This window comes from Notolabrus celidotus, chromosome 19 (assembly GCF_009762535.1).
Source record: "Notolabrus celidotus isolate fNotCel1 chromosome 19, fNotCel1.pri, whole genome shotgun sequence".
NCBI lineage: Eukaryota > Metazoa > Chordata > Actinopteri > Labriformes > Labridae > Notolabrus > Notolabrus celidotus.
In genome coordinates this window covers 9,326,374-9,348,633 of record NC_048290.1, presented here as the reverse complement: position 1 = coordinate 9,348,633, position 22,260 = coordinate 9,326,374, and the positions used below count along the sequence as shown (strand labels likewise).

The window sequence follows — 22,260 nt, the reverse complement described above, 5'->3', positions numbered from 1 at the left end:
CCAAGATCAGCACAAACCGAGAGTCCCTAACTGCAGCTTTAAAGAGGGACTATTGGCCAATCTGCAATTTGTTGTCACTTTTTCAATCCTGTATGAGTATATTGCACATAAAACATTCACTGGGTGTTTATGCCTCTCTCTAAAAAAGCTCCTCGTTCCTTGAATGCTTTTACTTGATTAAAGTGAATCTGAAATCATATTAAAGTATGTATTTTTCAATTTTGTAAAGTTTAAAAATATTGACTTGTTTTTGTAATAATTCATATTAAAAAAGGAATAAAAGAGGATTGGCAATGAAGATGTGAAGAAGTACGAGCGAGTCTTGGTATTATACCAACTCTTGTCTAGTGTACTTAAAGATGAATGCATCTTACTGATGTAGGGGGTTTTACAATTCCAAAATGTGCAACAGCGGTGTCTTGCTCCTTTGGTGAAGTCATTATTTTGCCTTTACAGTCAAAGGAACAATACTAAACATTATGAAATGTATCTCTTGAAACATACAGTCATGCTTAAGTTCCCAAAAAATCCACAAAAAAACAGAACCAAACCAATCATGAGAACTTTAAATGTAGAGGGGAAGACGTCAAAAGATGTCTGCTGTTTGTCCCTTTTCTCCAAAAGGGGAAATGAAGAGTCTCTCCAGTCAGATGCACTCACAGAGCCAGTGAGACACATAGACTGCAATATAAATCCAGCCAGACATACAGATGGATATGCCAGGAGTACAACTAAAGTCCCTTGCCAGATTCACAGAAACAGGCCAGGCCAGAGAAGCAGATGCTGCTGCACAGAAGCTACAATACACTTCCAATCCCTTTCCTCGCCAGCAGCTGGCTGGAATGAGCAAGACAGAGCACCTCCCTGAATTAAGAGAGCTGCTACCATAAGGATGATCAAACTTTTTGTCATGCTCGGCCTAATAGTGAATTACATCTAGGCTGGTGCAGTTCTGACAGTTAATACAATGAAGATATTCCCCCAAATGAAATATTTTAAAGCAATGACCTTAATTCTCTGTCAATATATTTCAATTTGATTACAAATTTTAGATAGTTGGTAAATTTGAGATGTTTTAAACATTAGGAAACTGAATACCTCAAAGAAACAAAGACTTTTGATGAAGTCTACAAACTCCCACTCTCTTGGATGTGGAATCAGTAATCTGTCTACCAGTAATCTAAAGTTGGATTCAAGGCATAGCAAGGAAGAATGTGTTTATAGATGATCCAAGAGGTGAAAACCCAAATTCCTCAAGTATATTCAGCTGAGGTATCCATTACACTTACCTTGAGTAGGTAGAAATGATCATTAAAAAATGTCAAAGCTTGAGAACTACAACGGGAAAACTGTAATGAATGTATAGCAGTCAAATAATTGGGGGGCCAACAGCAGCTAGATAGAGGAAGTGGCTGGGTCTTTAGCTTTACTACATCTTGTCCTCTTTTCACTGCTGTTGACCAGTCAGCCATTGAACACTAATCTAAAGCTTTGTACTCTCCAAATAAATTGAGAGTAATATTACAAATATCATGTTATTACCAATGGTATCAGAAACTCACATTTTTGCTACAGTGTTAACAGGAAGAGGTGAAATCATGAACAGTAGACGTGATGTAACTCCTTTCTTTGGATTGATCTGATGTGTGATGTGTGTGATTAGGTTGTCAACCTTTGCGATTCATAACTAATCACCATGGTCAAGACATTTTGACAAATCAGAATCAAGTATTTGACTCAACCAGGTGATTGGAAAGCCATTATGTATGTAAGTGCTGTGAAAGTGAGCTACTTAAATCAGGTGTTGTGTGATTGAGGCTAATTTCAACTACCAGCATGAGCTTGCATTTTTTCTGTCTGTTGAGGTAGTTCAACTGTTGTACAACTGGTAGGCAGCTGCTAGCTAGCAGAAGTTGTGTCTTGCTTTTTGAGTGTGATTCGATGTGATGTTACATGAAGCTGCTTTACTGTACCAAGTACAATCAAGTGCCAAGATATTTTTTTAACCCTATTGAACTAGTTGGTATTTCCAGAGGTGTGTTCTGTGATGACTATGATTTAGATTCTGATATTTGTATTGCTGTCATATGCATTTGATTGGTTTATCCTTAAACTACATAAGTAAGTTGAGCTTGCTTTGCATAACAAGTAACAAGTATTAGTTTTAAATCTTTATCCCCTCCCCATGGGTTGGTTTATGATGATTTCCAGTAAGGCATTCCACTAACCTTCTTTGTTTTGACAGTGGATTGGCAGCAGTCTCCTCCATCATAGTTGCAGAAGGCTCTGTTGTTGATCGAGTCACAGTAGTTGTCTCCCATGAATGGCTAATCAGAAAGAAAGCATGTCAATTAGACCAAAGCACAGGGCAAGAAAAACGCCTTGGTTTCCACTAGAGCACTTCAGGACCTTAAAGAGGTCTCTGAATAAATTTGCTGATTAATCTAAAACATTAAATTTCCCTCATCTTTCAACGTGACTTTTTAAGCCCCCAGAGGGGGCCTGACCCGTAAATCAAACTGAGGACACCATAAACTATTCACAGCACAAAACACTCCAATAAGGTGATTTATTGGGTTGGCTCCACCCACTCCACTTGGGTTACCAATCAGGTTATCCAGTTGGCCTATACCAAGTAGATGATGTCATTCTTCCCTGAAGTGAAGTGGAATTCTTTCACATGTTGTGTTCAATGTGAATGCACCACCTCTTGAAAGTTTTAACATATGAGTGAATTACATTGTATTACAGTTTGTTTATTCTAATAGTTTTAAAGGTCTGATGCCAGACACACAAGTAGCAACATTTAAGCCCATTTAAAAATGCTAACAAGCACCTGTGCCCCATGTGCAGGTGGTTGTCCTTAGCAACTGACATTAGAAAAAAAAAAACTTCAATGCAGGGAATGACCTGCCAGTGTGTTTCAAATACTGTCAAATTCACCCAGACATCTGCAAGTCTGTGAAGAAAATCTCGGCACTGATCTCAGCCCTACCTGGAAGTCTGTTTAGACTAATAAATCAAAATATTCTGACTAGATTCAGTCCTCACCTACAGTGCAGGCTGGTCTGAATGTTTGACTTGCCCAGCATCTGCTTATCCATTGTCTGTTTAATTCTGTTTGCCAAACACAGCAAACAGAATATTATGAAACTACATTTGGAGTTTATTAGGCCTGAGGTTCATCTCTGGGGTGGATTCTTTGTGTGGAGGAGGATATTTCTCCATGCACAATCAAGCAATTCCATATTTTTACACTTACACATATTAACAACAAAAGTGGGCCATCTTCTTACACTGATCTCAGTTCAAGTGTCTGTTCTATTACAATGTTTAACAAGCAGATTCAAAATAACTCAGTTTGTTTCAGCGTCAAGAAGAGGGGAAGGACTACAACTCTACAAATAAAAACTCTAGTTTAGGTTGAGTCCTTACCTCACATCCTTTGAGGCAGTGGAGCAGTCCAGGGTGTGGATACCATTTCAGTCCCATTGTACAGACTATATTCTGAAAGATAAGACAAAACATGTGGTTAATTAAAGATGCTGGTGGTTTGGTTGTGGTTCATTGTTCACTATGTGCAGCATTTGACTGCGATGCGTTTTGTCTGCTTCAAGTCACCTGGCATTTCTAGCAACAAACAGACCAATATAAGCAAAAGTAGGGATTTATCAAACAGTTCATGTGCTACACGTGGAGGCTTTCATTGTAAATCCTTCTTTGAATCGCACTGACCTTTACCCCTTATAGAACAAAGCTGAACAAGTCGATTTGGACCAGATAAAACTTGATAAAAATTGTGTTTTTCATGACTAAGTCCTGGCCCCAGGAGAGGAAGAGAGAGAGAGTGATTCAGACACGGAGAGCAGCATGTTCTCAAGTATCTTTGCAGAATGTGTGGCATCCCATCCTGTTCTCCCACTGTGCTCTTGGTTGTAATGTAACAGAACTATTTTTGCTTAAGGGATTTGGGCATTACTGTGCAGAGAGTGTTTACTTGCACTCTTATATGCATTGTTGCAAAAGTAGACTGTTAGTACATGAGTATGCACACAATATATATATGAGTTTCACTTGAGCCAGCAGGTGGGGAGGGGTTTTTGTTTACAGCCGACTTGGATGATGGTGTGCATGATTAAAAGTGCCATCCCCAGCAAAGGACTGGCTGACCTCAGATGGTCCATTTCTTGGACCCCCTGTGCCCAAATATCTCCCAAAGTTGACGTGCTTTTCTTTTGTTGCTGCAAACTAAGGTATTTTTCATTTCAGTGTTGTCAGCAAATCAATGCAAAGAAAAAAAAAAAAGATGGGGGGGGTTGGAGGTGGAGAGAAAGAACAACATAGCATTGGAGGACGACAAAAAGCTGTGGGAGCAACTATTCTACGATGGCAGACCTATTCAACTTGGGGGGCTCTCGGCCAAAATCAACTTTTCACCACCTCAATTAGGCCAACTAAATCTATTAAGATGATTGGTTGGAGTTAATGACAGTAAAATTACATTGGAAAATGAATTTAACTGCAGCATTGTGTTATTTAAACAGCATCTTACTTGTCTTTGGAGATTAAAAAGTTGCACTTTAATACATTTTAAGCCGCTGCTTTGCAGGTCTGATATAAGAAAGAAATTGGTCCCTTGACACTTGATTTTTTCCAAACGTTATCCATCTGAAAACTGCTCTGTACCATTGGGAGATATATAGTACTACAGCATTAAGGCACGTCTGGTGGGAGACTATGCACATTTTGTCATGGAGGTGAAACTTTTTGAAAAATACTCCTCTTATATTCCCTTATTCTCATGCTCTGCTATGATGATGTCATCTAGAAACTCCTTCTCTTCCCCTCTCTCTCTCATTCTTTTTTTCCTCTCTCAGCAAGGCCGTAAATCATGATAATCCATGATTGTGGCCTGGCCTCACCCCTAACTACGTATAGAATCCTCACCCTCTCAAACCTCCCCGGGGCGCTGATTCCACATAAAAATAGATCCCTATCTCAGCGCCACCACAGACGAGGTCATGTCATGTAGAAAATGACTAATTCCACAGCAAGCCCGACAGGGTAATTTTGCTGATAAAGGGGGGGAAGGAGGGTGCTGGGGGGCTCAGGATCGTTACAGATAGAGGGACAGGAAGAGGAAGAAGAGTAGGTGGAGGTAGAGGAGAGAATCCTAAGTGGGTCACACTGAGAGCCGAAATACAACTGGTTTTAAGGCAATAAATCAACATCACTTATTAAGGAGGGAAACAATTACCCCAAACTCAGCAAAGTGGAACTACAAAGTACATTTGGGGACTGAGCTCCCTTTTAGATACCATGTGAAGCATCCCATCCAACAGGAGAGCTTAGAAGTATGTTGTAATGTCTACTTCTACTTCCAACTAGAACTACAACTGCTCGCCATGATTTATTGCTTTCCCCCACAACAACCTCCTCCTTTTGAGTGTTATTTTGTGACAGCCTGAGCATTTCTTGTATTGGGTTTGCTGTTTGCGTATGCTTAGCCCATTAAAATCTTGTTCTTGTGTTCTTGATCTCTAGTCTGGTTTTAGATTTGAACCTTTGAAGGTGGACCATAAGTGGAAACCTCAGAATTTAACAGTAACTTAAACCAAGATTGTGAAAAGGGGAGCAATATATTTATCTGTATCTAGGTCTTAAAGAACTCAACTGAAAGCACATTGAGTATTATGACACAACCACTAATTTAAGCATTCAACCACTTCCTAGCTAATGGACTTTTAGCAATGTTAGCCAGCTAACAGTAATGTAAGTTAGGAATTTTTTAAAAGCTAGCCTTAGCAGTCATCAACTTTCTAGGCAACAATACCAACTGACTGTGGTACATCATACATACTATACCAAAGGTGTTGATTTTAGCTAGCGTTAAAGTTAGCTAGCCCACAGTGCAAGCTAGGAATTTGTTAAAAGCTACTATTGCTATAATGTCATGGCAAGGGGGGGCCAAAAGAAAAGAAAGAGAAAAGGGAAGAAGATATCGATAAAAGAAAAAATATATTGTATTAACAACCGCACATCATTTAACAAGCTAGCATCAGCACAAAGCCACTTTTATAACCCTCTGTAAGCCTTAGCCCATTTTTGGTCATTCGCAATATTTGCCTGTTGTGTTTTGGTGTTTTTTTCTAAGCTTGGGGCATGATATTAAAGACAGTGGAGTTATTTGGGTCAATTTACAAATTTTTTACATATATGATTTGGTAAGTGTAATGTCCTCCAGTGTACTCATTTTACCAACGTTCGTGCTCTTAAGCCAAAAATGGCAGCCATTGAAACCCATTCAAACCACGTTTTTTGATCCTGGAATTACTACATCAGAAAAAAAGTTTCTGAGTTACTCATTGTTGTGAACCAAACCACAGGGACCTAAAATTTTGATTTTTACCATAGAACACCAGATTGCGTCATTTTCTTAGTTTTCATACCTTTGCCAAATTCATGCTACTCTTCCTTTGTCCACTAGGGGCACAAATCCTGCTCTAGAGTACCAAAGGGCAAATGGGTTCAGACTTTTTTGAGTTCACTGCATACCCTGAGATGTCTGGAAGTGGTGTATGTGTGTGTTTAGTGAAATTATTTTGTGTGTGTGGGAATATCTGTAGCCAAAATTGGAGTAATGAATTCCTTATGGGAAAAATGCCCTGATTAAATCCCCACCTAAAAGCATAAAACACTCAAAGTTTGAATGCCATTATTCTGCAGGAAAAAATCATATTTTTTTTCAAAACAGCTTTGACATTGTAGGTTTGCCTTCAAAATCTATGATGTTCAGGGTTTTCAGCTGAATGAACCACTTTTCATGTTTCCACTGTGGGCCAAACTTCATGTAGGTTTTGATTATCATTTTTTTGGCTCTTTTTGGGAATTTTTGCTATAGTTTTACATTTTGGAGCCTTCCATGCAATTTTGAAATTAGATTCAACCAAGGAAGGTCTCTGTGTGTTGATATTGATCCTCAAGATTGATGTATGTATATGTGCATGGTGACAGTAATGTGTGTGTGTGTGTAGGGGGGGTCAAATTATAGCCAAAAACCTATAGAGAAAGCTCATTTGCCTTTCATGGGTTTTTTCATAACAAAGGATCAGTCACAGACTGGCATATGAAGGGTTAAACTTTTGAAAATGAAATTTGTTTCAATTGATAGTGATGAATGACTTCCATTGAAAGATTTTTTTTCAAAATTTGAAAAAATATATTATTGTATGGCATATTTATAACAGTTTAGACTGCCCACTTTTGGTCAATTTGAGGCCAAAATTGTGACTTTTTGATAAAAAACATGACTTTGCAAAAAAAATAATGCAGTCATTTAATTAGTGTTGTTGTGAGTCATCAACATATGTTAAAATGTGTTGACCCCAAATTTTTTTTTCCAGTTTTCATTGTATTATACAGGAGATAATAATTTAGTGTTTTTTCATCCCCTAAATTCCCCTCTCTGGCACTGTAACACGTGGTAACTAAAGGGTTAATTATAATATTAGTGAATGTTTAGTATGTATCATTAACACTGAAGTTAATTTAAAGATTAAAAAAAAAATTGGAACGATCCATCAATATATGACATATTTATATCAGTTTAAAGCAATGCCCATTTTTGATCGCCTTAAGACCTTCAACGTAACTTTTTTAAACATAGGACATTACATGAAAAATAATGCAGTGATAAAAAAAGTGTTGTTGTAAGTCATCAACATATGTCAAAATGTGTTGACTCAAAAAAAGAATTCCAGTTTTCATTATATTATGCAGGAGCTGATCCATTTTTGGTGTTTTTTTCTTCCCCTAAATTCCTCTCTCTGGCTCTTAAACACGTCGTAACTAAAGGGTTAATTATAATATTAGTGAACATTCAGTATGTCACATTAATACTGAAGTTAATTAAAAGATTTATAAAAAAATTGGAATGATCCATCAATATATGACATATTTATATCAGTTTAAAGCAATGCTCATTTTTGATCGCCTTAAGACCTTCAACGTTACGTTTTCCTAGGGCTTACAGAGGGTTTAGCGTTAAGGCATACAATGGGGAAGGTGTAGATTCTAGCTAGCAGTACAGTTAGCTAGCTAACAGGAATACTAGCTTGGAACATGTATAACTTTGTTGTTCTGACTTAGTTGTTAGTACCTTCAAAGCTGTATAAGGTTTAACCTTGGCATGAGCTGATATCCCTCCCTATCTCTTGCAATCGATTATCTTTTAAGTCGCTGCCTAATTCAGATGCAGATCAATTATTATGATTTGTCATATTCCAAAAGTTTAAACATTTGCAAACTTTGAGACCACACAGAGGAGGATGTCAGAGGAACATGGCCATGTGAATATTGTGGATTGGGATGTTTAAAATTACTTTGATTTCTACAGGAAAATAGCTCCATATTTCCTTGTGCATGTATGTTTGTGAAAGAAATTGCATTTAAGTACTATACCTATTCAAACACCTGGAATTATCCGTATTCGATTATATCAAATGCTAAAGTGCATGCAACTTGTAAAAACTCCTCTCTTGCCTTGAACCCACCAAAAGCCTCATCCCCAACACCCTCACCTCTCAGACTTCTCTTATGCTATCCACTGCCCCCAACAGCACAGCCCTGGGTCTCAAATTACCACTGAGCACAAATGATATCAGTTACACAAATCCATGAAAAACAGATCATTTCATGTCCACGTGGCCCGAGCCACCCCTCTCCCCGACATCCACCACAAAAAGCTGCTGACTCAGTGTGACTCTGAAACAAAAACAAAAGGAGTTGTAGGAAAAAAATACAGCGAGAAATACATTGTGTTCCTTTACTCGGCCGTGGCTTCTTTTCTCTCCTTCTCTAGTTACAAAACTTGATGCTGTTTAGTAAGATCTGTTTCTGACTCTACAGCCATGGCTGCAGAGGGCATTAAGCTGACACAAACACTTAAAGCAAATTGCACATCATTGACATTAATCAGGTTAAGTGGGGAGAGTAAAATTAGAAGAGTAGGTGTAGTCTGGTACACTTTGCCTACTGCGCACACACTTACACATCATATCTGACCCCCTCTGTCTCTTATACCCTCCCACCCAAATAATAAGAACTCTAAATGACACCATGGGGTATGTGTGAGGGTCAGGGCAGGGTGGGAGGGTGGGGGGTACTCCCAGAGGGACGAGGTGTGCAGTACAATTTTAATGACCTCCCTTGCCATGACTTCTGACCTCTATGTTTTGCTATCAGCCGTCCTATGCAAACATTACTTAATCACCGCAGTAAGTAGCTGTGAGGTGTTTCTAAATCAAATGAGGTCATTAACCAGTGACGTTATAGGTTTATTTAGGGAAAATGAGTGTGATTACTGATGATTAGCCATTTGATAAGGATTAAGAACTTGGCTACTTGGCCTGAATTATTTCAAAGGTTGTTTTAGTTTACTTTTTCTTTTCAGTTTATGTAATTTTCTGGTCAAAGCCTCTAGAAATTGGGCTTGATTCAGCAGATTTGTCAGATTTAGTATATTAAAATCCACTGGGGAACAAACTTCCATAACTACTAGAACATTTGGTTGAAAAAAAGCAGTTAATTGTTTTGATTGGACTTTTTCTCAAGGCTATGTTGCTATATCTGATAAAATTTTGATTGATATCTGCCTGGTTTAACTGCGCAGCAATTACTTATGTTACAACTGATGTATAGCAGCATCCTGTGACTCAGGAGGAAAGATAAAAGCAGAGGACCTGCCTTCTGAAAATATTCCTTGAACTGGTTACTAAATGGTAAAGGAACAAGATGCTTTTCCATCTTTAATACAGTTAGCATACACATATAGTGTTAGCTTACATGCCCAATTTAACCTCAAAAGCAGAAATGCAATGATATGTGACATCTCTGTAAGCTTAGCTTGTGCTATATTACTATGTAACAATACTAGCTAGAGACCAGTACTGAACTCCTTTAGTCAAAATGAGACAACTGCAGAGGACACTCAGCTTTCCATATATGGAACATTGACCACTAATGCTAAGTGGAAACAGCTGAGTAGCTACTGTGCTACTTTTCTTTGTCTGTTTCACAGATTTTATTGCCGTGATACAGAAACATAAACCTCACGTTGAAACCCAACATTACTATGGCTCATTCAAATATTACATTTAGCTAATTGGGTGAACTTTTTACATGCTAATGATTGTGCTGCTATATCAGATAGAGAGCTGTTTTTGGGTTACTATTGGATTTCGGAAAAGTTCTTGAGAAGATGAACTTTAAAAATAGCACAATCTCTTGTTTGTCCAATCTATTTTAAAAGCCGCCCCACAGCTTTGATTTATGTATATCGCCAAGAAGGTTGTAAAGGTGTCATATTGAGGACAGGGGTGCAAAAGGGCAGCAGCTTGTTTTCACACTTCCAAACTAAAAATGGAATCAAAATGTTTGAAGGGTTGCCATGTGTCCAAGACAAACATTTGCACGGCATTGGACGCAAAACACAGATGCATGCCGGCGTTCTGCGTTGTGGGTAACAGAGCTAGGATGTTGACAGTATACGTGAAATTCCTTGCCAGAGAGAGGTGGATCGCAGAACTTTGTGAAGTGCCACAGACACGCACAAACTTACTTTGACTTTGTGAGGGTTCCTCCAGTGCTCTTTGAGTACACGTTCTACTGTCATGTTGCTAGGGAGGATCACCACGTCGTTGTTGCTCTCTCTGCAAGTCAGCTCGCATTCCTCACCTGAAGAGGAGAGGAAAAGAAAACCCAAAGCAATGATTGTATGCACAGATCACAGACTGGTTAAAGCTATTTCTGCAGCCCAAAAAAAATCCTTTAAAACCAAAACACAAACAGAAAATTGCTATTTAGGGAAAAATGGAAAAAGGGATGAGGAAGATTAAATATTAAGAACAATTGCTCACTTAAAGTTTTGAGTTATGACAGTGACGTTTTTCGTAGTACAGACCTATGCCGTGTCCTCTTCTGCATGAGTACTGTAGGCTATAATGGAGGTTTTGAGGTAAGGAACACTGGCCTTTGCTGTGCGGGCACAGGCGGAACGACCCTGTCCAATTCCCATCCTTCCTACAGCGGATCATATTGGACCCTGCCCCCTGAAAACAACACACATATTGACAGACAAACAATTACACACACACATTGACACACTCGCAGGCCCAAGGACACTGAGATGGCATCCCGTTGCAACGGGGGGAGAAATACAATCCAATTTTTATCAGTCATCCAAGCCACAACGCCTGAGAGGCAGAACAGATTAAAAGGTGTATACATTTCAGAAGTCTGTGGTAGCAGGACTGTTCTGGAAATCAATAGCAATCTAATTAGCATGGCGTCAAATTGAGTAGGGCTAAGGGAGACAGGGAGAGAGACAGCTGAGGAGAGGCAAGCGTTCAGACAGGAGAGAAAGTGTAAGAAGTATCAGGTAGAATCTGCGAGACAATCTTTAATCTAATATTGTTTTGGACAATTATGAAAGTACAATATTCCGACAAAAGCGAACACACCTAATGGTTTACACAGTAATGGAGCGCCGCCTGCAAGCTAGTTCAGGCAGACAACTCGAGCCGCGCTCATCATACTGACACGTCACCACCTCTCCATCAGCTGATCTCAACATCCTCATTCGGCGGTCTATTTAAACGGCAAGTCTCCCTGTCTCTGCCTCTGCTTGCAGTGCTCCTGCTGTTCTGCTCAGTGCTGTGTGAAGTTTGTCCCCACCTCCTCCCCGGCTTCCACCTGCGGGCTCCGAGGGGTTAGTCCTATCTCATTGCTCCTAATGTCTGCATTAAATAATCTACAAGGAGTAATGAAGTTCGGAGCCCACACGCCAAACACAATACTGTATGCTGCAATAAACTTATTAAGTAAACGTGAGTTGTCTGACTGAACTTAATTTACTTTGATAATAGTCTTATTCTTGTGCCAAACATTAAGAATGTAAAGAGGGAAGAAAAAAGACAGAATGCCTACTTTTTACACACATGACAAAAGAAGACAAACACGTAGGTAAAGCAAGAATAGAAAGACAGGAAAGAGATGGACAGACCTGCTTGCATGGAGCGTGCAGCAGCCTCACCGTATGGGCAGAGCCTCCTGTGGCGGCGATAGCAGTATTACCGGCAGGATCAGAGCAGTTGAGTCTGCAGACGCTGTCGAAGCGGAAGCCGTCGGTGCAGTGATAGAAGCCGTGGAAGACGGAAGATGGGGGGTCACAAGTCACCGGCTCGCATGCACCCTCTAGCCAGCTGCCATCCTCGGTACACTGACGCTTAAATGCACGCCTGAAGGGAGAGAGTGTTAAGATTTGGACTTGCAACACCAGAGAGTTATAAAAAAAAACTGTTAAAAGATCTTTAAATGTAACTTCTATTTCTTCTTGTACCTCTTAGGTTTGTTGGTGACGTGGTAGCCCGGCTTGCACTTGTACTTGCAGAGCGTGCCCACTTTGAGGCCCGCCTCGTTGCAGCGCTTGGTCTGCAGCACAGCGTTGGGTACAGGAGGTGGGGCAGGGCAGCGTAGCTCACAAAGAGCTTCTGGAAACGACCACAGACCATCTTCAAGGCAGTAAAGAGTGTTGTTCGTGCCTTAGGTAGAGGAAAAAGTAATATATGAACAAAGACAAGAAGTCAGTTTAATTGAAAAAGATTTAAAGGAGGAGTATGAGGAAGGAAATGTCATGTCATGTCATCTTATCTCTATCTGATGTTTGGGGGTTTTCTATTTCATCCCTCCTTCTTTCACGTTTCAGTTACACACATACACACACACTCTCCCAGACCCTGATACACTTCCTGAAATTCTCACACACTTAAGCTTGCTATCACACACACACACACACACACACACACACACACACACACACACACACACACACACACACACACACACACACACACACACACACACACACACACACACCTCAGAACCGGACATTCCAATGTAGCCTGCTCGCAGTCCTGATCTTTTTTCTTTAAGAGTCACACAACCGTACACTGTGATTCTTTTGATTCCTCAAAATAATAGTGTATTACTTGGATCCTCAAAATAAAAGTTAATCTACTCCATCCTCCTCTGAGCTTATAATTTAACCTTCTAATAATGATCCTACGCTTTAATCTGACCCTAATAGAGACAACAACAACTTATTCAGAGTTGAGCTCCTAATATTGCTTATAGGATTACTTTATTTGCACTCTCTTGGTCTCGTGCATCTTAACACACCTTATATCATTCCAAGACAAGTTTCCTATCCCTACCCATGTAGACCCCCTGAGTTCTGGGGCAGCATCTCACAGGTTACAGAACATATTAACAGTGAATGGAGCCCCTCTTGAGGGTCCTCAACTGCAACGTGCCACTAAACTTGGTGAATCAGCTGGAGGTTATGGGCTACTCGTAGTCTCGATTTAAGGCACCTCCTACGCAAAGGCTGTATCTGTCGACTTCCTCAGTTTGGGATGCTGCAGCACTACCTTCACAAATTTTTCTTTTTTGTCTTGAATCTACTTGAAACAGCTTTAACTTGTATCTTATTAAGTGCACATAACATATATTGAAGGACATACAAACACAGAACGATTAATTTAAACCTGCTTGTCTCGAATTCAGATTGTAATTAACATTTAAAGTCTTCTTGGAGAACATTTCAGTTGATACCCACGGAGTTATCTCACCTGATTCGAGACCTTGAACAATGCCAGCAGAACCGAGCATGCAGCCAGCAAAAACATATAACTCTTGCCATCCCATCCTTATCACCAGTGTGTTGTAGTCTAAGAGTTTCAGACACCAAAATTTGACAAACTACGACGGGTAGATACGAGCAGGCTACCCACGAGCAGACCTCTGTTATTTTAGCTACACTGGTCCCTTTTATAGAGTCGAACACACAAAATATCCCTTACACACACACGCACATGCACACGCACACACGCACACACGCACACACCCAACTCATTGTGGTGTAAGGAGACCCAACCTATCTCTTTGGCTGGCAATGATCTTATTGGCACAGGAAAAAACCCTTTTTCTCCTGGGGTCAGAGCTGACTATTGTCTACTTCTTTTGAAGTTCATTAATTCCGGGTTCTCAAACAATAAAGTTCTGCAATCCAAAAATACAAAAACATGTTTTGATGGAACCCTAAGAGTCAAAACAAGTTCTCCAAGTCACGCAACTTTTACATAAGTAACACCTACAGATTCATTTTTATGATTTTAGAACAACATGATCACAGGCATCAAAAATAAGAACATATAAGAAGTTGATCTTGATGCTGGTGGTCTTTCTTGCCTTTGCAGGTCACATCAAGGTTTTATGAGTTTTTTTGTCTTTCAGGTACCCACAAGATGACATCCTGAAAAAACATGTACCCGTGCTTGCCCCACCATGCATCTCACCTACGAGCTGTGCAGGCTCTTTGCACTGAAAGGTGCTCTTCTTGCCGTAGGTGGTGCCCTCAGGGAAGTTGAAATGTGCAGGATGAACATGGTATTTGTCTGGCAGACCGCAATCCACTGGCTCACATGACACCTGTTTGTTCCACTTTCCGTTTGCACAGGTTATAGTCACTAAAGAGTCCGACTGTGAGGTAGGGAAAAAAAGCAGACAGAGACATATATGTAAAGGAGAATGCATTGACACAAGCTTTGTTATCTCAGATTAATGTCCCACAAACCTCCTCTAAATGTTTACCTCAATAAAAATGACTACAGCAATTCAGCACTCACTCCTACAAGTTTCCAATCAGCGTGTATCCTAACAAAGCTTGATCAGGCTTATTTTCTTGTATGTCAGTAAGCCTCACAGGCAAGCGGGCAGCTCAGGTATCTGCTGATAGCGATTGTATGGTCAATGCATGGCACTCAGACAGCTGATATCCAACAACTGCACAATCAGCCTTAACACAAAACAGATTGACTTTGGTGGAGGTGTGACAACCTCTGGGAAACACACACACACCCAAGCACACAAAAGGATTATTCCATGGAAAACCAATTTGGGTGCGTTTGTTTTTTTCTCAGAGTTCCAAAGAAAGTGGTTATGTTTATTAATGTCATTTAGCTCAAACAGAAATGCTAATCAGGTAAAACAATTGAGTCATTTTCACTGTAATTTTGAGAGAATATCGTGTTTTGGCAGATAGACAACACAAAACATATGCTTTGCAGACAAAGTGCCAAGACTGCAATTTTTTCCCCAAAAAACAAGCAGACTTCCTCACATCTTCAAGCTAAAAGAGAGTACCCTGTGACGAGACTAATAGCATAATATTTGGTGTATTGGATGCAGTATTGATGCCTTTTTTGTCATCTAAGAAGTGAAACAGATGTGCCTGATATACAACTTTAAAATGCAAAGAGAGGTATTTTATGTGTTACCATATTTAACCCAGAAGAAGGCACTCCATAAAGCAAGTGACCACTGCAATGCTATTAGCTATCAGTTACCACGGGCTGAGCTATAAAGAGCTACACAGCTGCACTGAAACTGCACATTGCTGAACGAAGTAGAAGTAATCACACAGGAGCAAAGTTTAAACCATTTCCCCACTGGGAGCCTTCCTCCAAAACAGACTCCCTCTTCTGTACCGATACAACTTATATTCCAGATTTTACAGTACAATGTGTTGGAATGTGGGAGGAAACTGGAGCACCCCGAGGAAATCCACACATGGAGAGGACATGAAAAACCCTGGCCTGAGTCTGCAAGAACAGACTCAGGCCAGAAGTCAAACCCAAGGATGGTAATACTACTGTACTTTGACAAAGAAAGACAAAGCTAAGAGCTGGTTTCATAAATAAAAATCCCTTCCTTGCTCACTTTCGACCAATCAGAGGATTGATAAGAAACAGCAGCCATTCAGGTAACCGCTGAAGATGCCTCAGACAATTCAGGACTTGCCACATGTGATCCATTACAATGCATGTACTGTATGTGCATGTGTGTGTATTAAATAGTATTAAATATCAATGTGCTGCCATTCCTAATGGAGAGTGATGAGGACCTTCTGCAGAGAATTGAGCATTCAGAACTCTGTATTTGCTAGTCTACTGGTTCCTGGAAACAGTAATGGCAACTGTTATGTTTGCAAAACATTACACTTGAAAATTGCAATCTCTGGTTCCTGACTTTTTCCAGCAGAAAATGTCCTGATCCAGGCTCTATTTCTTATTAGAAATAGCTCCTAGCTTCCTGTAAATTATTTGGCCTGTGGTATGATATTTGCTGAGATGAGACCAAAATGGGGAGCCGCTGCATCTTCCAAACCTCAACTGTTTTCATCCTGGTCCATGAAATAGCACCATGTAACGCAGCAAGAATGCTTAAAATCGACAGCGCTGCCAAGAAATCTCACAACAAAGCTGCTCGAGCACAATCATTTTGACGAAACCTGTGTTTTACCCTGAATTACAGTCTATCCCTGTTATGGTTAGCTTTGATTACTCAAATCTTTTTAATGATTGGCCAAACTCTTAGGCCACACAAGCTGGACTCAGTTAGCATTACGGATCTATTGCTTCACAACCTTCTCCCTCTTTCCCATGTAGGCCCTTTTTTTTTTCTATCTTTCATCTTGATCCCATTATATGATAAAGAATAACAGTATCAGGTTCCCTCAAAATAAATAAGCTCCTTTCAAATTTGGATATCCAACAAAGTAACATATGCATAGCATGTGAGTGCCTGCTGCAAAATAAGGGGGGCGTGCAGTTGAAGCAGTCAATCATAACAGGCGTCGGAATGCAAGAATCGGGTAGGATCTCCTTGGTGTTAATGTGTTGACTGGAAATATGTGTGCAGATTGAATATTAGATTTGTGAAGGTGCATATGTGTGTGTTAAATGTCATGTTTTTTCCAGCCTAGAGTATGTGTGTGTTAAACCATTCGTACACAGATAAAGACACCCTGGGCTGTTTAAGAATTCAATCAAGCATGTTTCGCCGAGCTTATATAGATTTATGTGCCAAACTTTTTATCGTGTTTGTAACTATGTTGGCATTTTCCTTCTCTCTCATTTTTTACAGCTACATTTTTCTCCTTCAGAAACAATTTTGGCTACTTTTCCTAATTCAAGCCAGACAGACTAACAGACAAATGAACACACCACACGCTGACAACCTCTTCCTTCAACTGAAGGGTTTTCTTTAGTTAAAATGGAACGTAAGAAAAAGTCAAGTAGTAACTCTAAGTTGCATATTATGTTATCATACTATCTCCTGGCAAGTGGATTTAAGTTCAATTTGTTTGTGTAGTCCTCATGGAAAAGCCCTCACAAAACAGTTTTGGAGAAAAGCAGCTTTACTTGGAAGCATAAAGGTTTCCTTTGCCTGGAAAATAAAGACTTCCTGGTATAAAAAAATAAAAAAACATTTAACTACAGTCGCATAAATAATTCTAGACTAGAGTGTGGTCAGGACAGTAACATGCGGCTGGGTGTTACAAGGAATCTGACAGTACTCAGAAGCACACATGCTTCCAAGTACATAAAATTCTGGGAGGATATAACTTTTGTATTTTAAGGAGATAAAAACATCAGCCTGGACAAAATGGGATTCAAACATTGTGTGTTACAGACAACCTTGTGTGACCTTTGGCTCTTGAGGGGAAGAGTTTGTAAAGTTTGAATTCATAAAAGAGGAACCATATCACAGGGTATTTCAGGATTCTTTGGGTTGGACTCTGCAGATTTGAACAGGCACCTGGATATGGATAGTGATAGTTCACAGGGCGAAAACATGGGTCAACATATGGAAGGAATTCTGGGATTTGGAAGCACTTAAAACCAATCCATAACATGAAGTCTTCCTATCTGTAACTTGTCTATTATATTTATGAAATACAAGTCAAGCTATGAAGGGGCTTGCTGTGAAGGTTGTGGTGGTTATCACAGTAAAAAAAAATGTTTTAATGGAACTTTTTAAGAAATTACTTTGGAAAGAAGATCACTCTATAGCCAATGTATGATTACAGTATGGAAAGCATAGCGCTTTTTTCACAGGTTAAGCCAAAATCAGCTCAAACTGAAATTTCCCCATTACTGATTTAAGTGTGTTATACTCATTGACTTTATATTAATATGGATGGTGCATTCCCATCTCTTCTCATGCTAAAAAGTGAAACCACAATGCTCACTGGGCATATTACTGCCTCAATGGGTGCCTACATATTTTGCTGGTGACGTTACCTGTATTACAATTTTGTACTGTACCTCTTGTTCCATCTGTTACAATGAAGAAGGCAGGCTTTAAGACCTATACAGCAGCCAGTCACCAGGGGGAGCTCTAAAAGTTTTGGCTTCAATTTGGGGAAGCTGGTTCGCTGTCCATGTTTTTACACAGTCCATGGCTGTACTCTGAGTTACCATGGTTTTATCTGTCCATTGCATTCAAAGCAACCTCACAAGCTGCAGTAAAGGAGCTCCAGATCAAAAGTATTTCCAGTACAGGACCCTACGTGCATACTCATTAAAGCAGCAGATAACTACAGCACCTGAAGAAATGCTGTGCACGGTAACATCTGAACTCTAGGATAGCTAAAATAAGAACCTGATTCAGGTTTTTTCAGGATGAAAGTTGCACATTAGGTACAAAAACATCCTCAGGTGGCAAGAAAGTCTACTACAGTCACTATACATTAGATGTAATGGCTTTCATTAAAGCTGAAATTATTCCTCAATGTGTGTCAAATGTTTATCAGCATGAGGACAGGCTGTAACAATCTGTATTTTGGCAATTTAAAGAAAAAAGATAAGCAATGTTATAGTGGGCAGGTACTGTTGGTTTAATGCACTTGTTGTTGGTTAAAGCTACTGCATGGAACTTTTAATTTGTGTCTGACACACCCTATGGAGAAAGCTATCCATCCTATTTCATCTTGTCTCAAAGTGTACATAGTTTATCCTGACAAAAACTCTCACCCTGCTGTCTTTTAACAGTCAAACATGTCACTTCTTGTAAACATCTGTCTTCACTGCACTGTTAATCTCCTTGACTGACACCTACCCCTGTGAATGCGGCTAATGGTTTTAAAATTATATTATAGAAGTATTTGGTCTTAAGGCTGATGGTCTGGTTTGCTGTTGGAGCTTGTGTAGAGGCACCAGTGCTAATTTCTGTCTGTTTTATAACCAGTTAAAAACTCATCTCAGGAGCTTTAAGTGGCTCACAGTGTTATCGTGTATATTTATAAAAGAAGTTAGGGAGACAGATTGTTTCTAAAGATATTATCTTAGAAGGTGGTTTTCCCAGAACCACTTTGACAGCCCTGAAATAAGAATGTAATTGGCTAATGAAAATTAAAGCGACAAGATCTTTTCAACCTTAAAGATAAGGTGTGTGTGTCTTTCGAACATGTAGAAGAGGGGAGGGAGAAAAAAATTGGAATTCCTTTTTTATGTTTTGCATTCTCTTGTTTCATGTCTCACTTTTTAATAAAGGCTCTTACATATAAACTGAACTGACTGGACAGGAGGGGAATGAGTTCTTCGAATGTGGCTAAATTAATTTATCACTGACCCATTTGAGGATTTCATAACACTACTTGACAAGACGATCATTTTTTATTGCATTTAATGCTGAATGGATGTGTTTCAAATCTCCAGTGTCCTCTTTGTCAATTTTGGTCCTGCGGTCCGACAGTTCATTCAGTCACAGCTCTGCGGTTGTTGCAGTCATAAAACAACTTAGTGCTGTTCCCAACTGGATTACAACTTGCAACAAAGCCTGCTTTAAGACTTTTTTATGCTACAGTGAGCATCCAAAAAAAACAAACAAACAAATAAAGAACTTTATACTGAATGGTGTCTTTGTAAGATACACAAACACAAAGGCTATAACGAGGACTTTACTACTGCCCCTGGAGGAGCGCTCAATCGGTGAGATAATTTCACAGAGAATGATGTTACACTTTGAGGATAAAAGACTGGACTTAAAAATGAATCAACAGGCTAGTTATAGAGCACATCTCCTGCTAAGAAAACAGTGCGAGTTACGGGAAGCAGTGAGTTCTATTTGGGGAATTATAGACCTTATTCGGATTGCACATCCAGTTTGCAACATCAACTTTTTTACCAGTGATGACGCCAAACGTCGAGGCGGATAAAACTGTACCGAGAAAAGTTCTATTAGTTTTTTTATGGAACATATTTGAAAATCAGACCTATTCAAGAACTGCACATTATTTGCCCGTTATCTGCTCCGTTTCAATGTCCAATTCACAAAGTAAGTTCTACAGCTCTAGTTCTGCAGTTTGCTCTTGTTTTGTGTCACATTGTGGAGATGAGCTGTCGGCATCTTCAGCTTTTTTTAGCCCAGAACTGCATTTTGCACTCACATCCTGACAGAGCTCAATTGTGTCCACACAGAAGGTGAACTACATAATGAATATGGAAGGGACACTGATTGGGAGTTGATTGTGGAGCCGATTAACGATAGATGTGACACAAATGTCATAGTTTATATCCAGCTTGCTTCCTGGAGCAAGCAAAGAGCAGTTTCAGCAGATTGTCAAAAAATAAAACAACTCCATCATGCTTAAAGGCACAGAAAATATGTACAGGGGTTGAGCTACAGACAGCCCCATAATGTCAAAGTAATAGTATCATGTACAGGTATTTGGTATCTGCAGGTCTTTGCGTGAGGCTCATTTGCTTAGAGAAGTACAAATTCAGCCCTAAATGAATGCATGATGGCTCATTTTGATTAATTAAAAACCCCTTAAAGCTTGCTTTATGGATAAGGCAGTGTCTTTTTGGCTCCTTTAGTCAGCTTTAACGCATACTCCTTTTGCAAATCAGGATCGCCATCTTATTAGTTTTTTACAAGATATGTATCTCACTCTACTCTACAGTGAATTATTTATTAAAAACAACTGCACAATGATAATAAGATAACCAACAAAACTGACCTGATGTCTTTAAGTGGAGTGCATGTGTGCAAAAAAGTTCTCCATAAATAACAGGTCCTCTAAATACCTTTGAACTGTCAGTCATCATTTGCAGCAAACCTTTTCTATTCTCTCTTGCCCCCCTTCACCCCACTTCCTCTGTACTCTCCCGCCCATCCCTCTCTGAAAAGCATAATTTATCACAAAATGAATTGACATTGATGAATGACCACATTGTGCACAGTGCACTGTCAATCAAAATGTAATGCAATTAGAGGTCTGTGCAGGCTGAATGAAGAACTGTTCTGATAGTGTTTGTACATAAAGTATATATGAAAGTGGATGCAAATGTGGACCTGTGCATGCCACACACCACCCCACATGCATATATTTGACTTTGTGTGCAGACAGGATATAAAGCATCTATATGACCAGTAGAAGAAAGACCAAATATTGAAAACAGCCTCCTCTCTTTTGGTCTGTGAAACTCTTTCCCCTGCCTCTCTCTTCTGTTTTTGTCCATTTTTCCTATAAATCCTCACAAACAAAACCCCCACTCATCCAGTTCCAGACCGAACTACACATTAAAAACAAAATTTACCTTGTTCTCTGAACCCTCCGCCTCTCTGAGGGAGCATTAATAGATTGTCTTGTAGACTGCTTTACAGAGCCGTGGAGGAGGATAAAGTGTTTATACGGCCTTTACAGCAGCTTGGCCCCCCTCCAAAACGGTTTACGATGCAGTGTCAACTACCCTATTTATTTGTTTACTTGTGGTGTGTTCGCATGTGCGTGTTTACTGTATCTGCTCACATCTGTGTCCTGTTTATGCAGGGCAGATTGTCTGTACTTTACTGTATGTGTGTTGGTACCTACGTGGAAGCGTTTCAGTGTGTGTGCTGCTGCTGCTGTGTGAGAGCGGTAGCAAATCTCTGCCCTTTAACAGAGACTTCAATGTGTGCGAAAATGAGCAGGGATGGAGCGAGGGAGGGAGAGGGAGCAGACACTATGCAATGATGTCATCGTCCCGGCGGAGTAGCGATACAAAGTGACTGTTTGAGGTGATGGTGCAGCGTGCTCAGCAAGAGACTAAACACTATTATGTCTGTGCGTGTACAGAAAATGTGTGTGCGTGTGCATATATATATATATATATATATATATATATATATATATATATATATGTGCGTGCATATGTTTGTATATGTGTAGCGAGCCAGCAAGAGGAGGAGACTGGGGCGTCTCCGCTCCTCAGTGCAGCACTCATCTACCTGGATGTTCATGATGTCATCGTCCCTGGAGGCTTGCCGTGCCAAGCCTAGTTTCTGCAGGTGACAAAATAAACGCAGAGATAGAGG

General features: G+C 39.8%; 1 protein-coding gene across 1 annotated transcript in view; it reads right to left on the bottom strand.

Moving 5' to 3' along the window:
- pappaa (pregnancy-associated plasma protein A, pappalysin 1a) overlaps positions 1-22,260 on the bottom strand; it is a 105,008-nt gene that overhangs the window by 16,372 nt on the left and 66,376 nt on the right. Inside the window, exons 15-21 of the mRNA XM_034709161.1 lie at positions 14,415-14,598; positions 12,398-12,599; positions 12,092-12,296; positions 10,961-11,108; positions 10,619-10,734; positions 3,436-3,507; positions 2,229-2,327 (exon numbers count right to left, since the gene is read on the bottom strand). Coding sequence (XP_034565052.1) covers positions 2,229-2,327; positions 3,436-3,507; positions 10,619-10,734; positions 10,961-11,108; positions 12,092-12,296; positions 12,398-12,599; positions 14,415-14,598 — 1,026 coding nt within the window. The remainder of the gene's footprint in view (positions 1-2,228; positions 2,328-3,435; positions 3,508-10,618; positions 10,735-10,960; positions 11,109-12,091; positions 12,297-12,397; positions 12,600-14,414; positions 14,599-22,260) is intronic.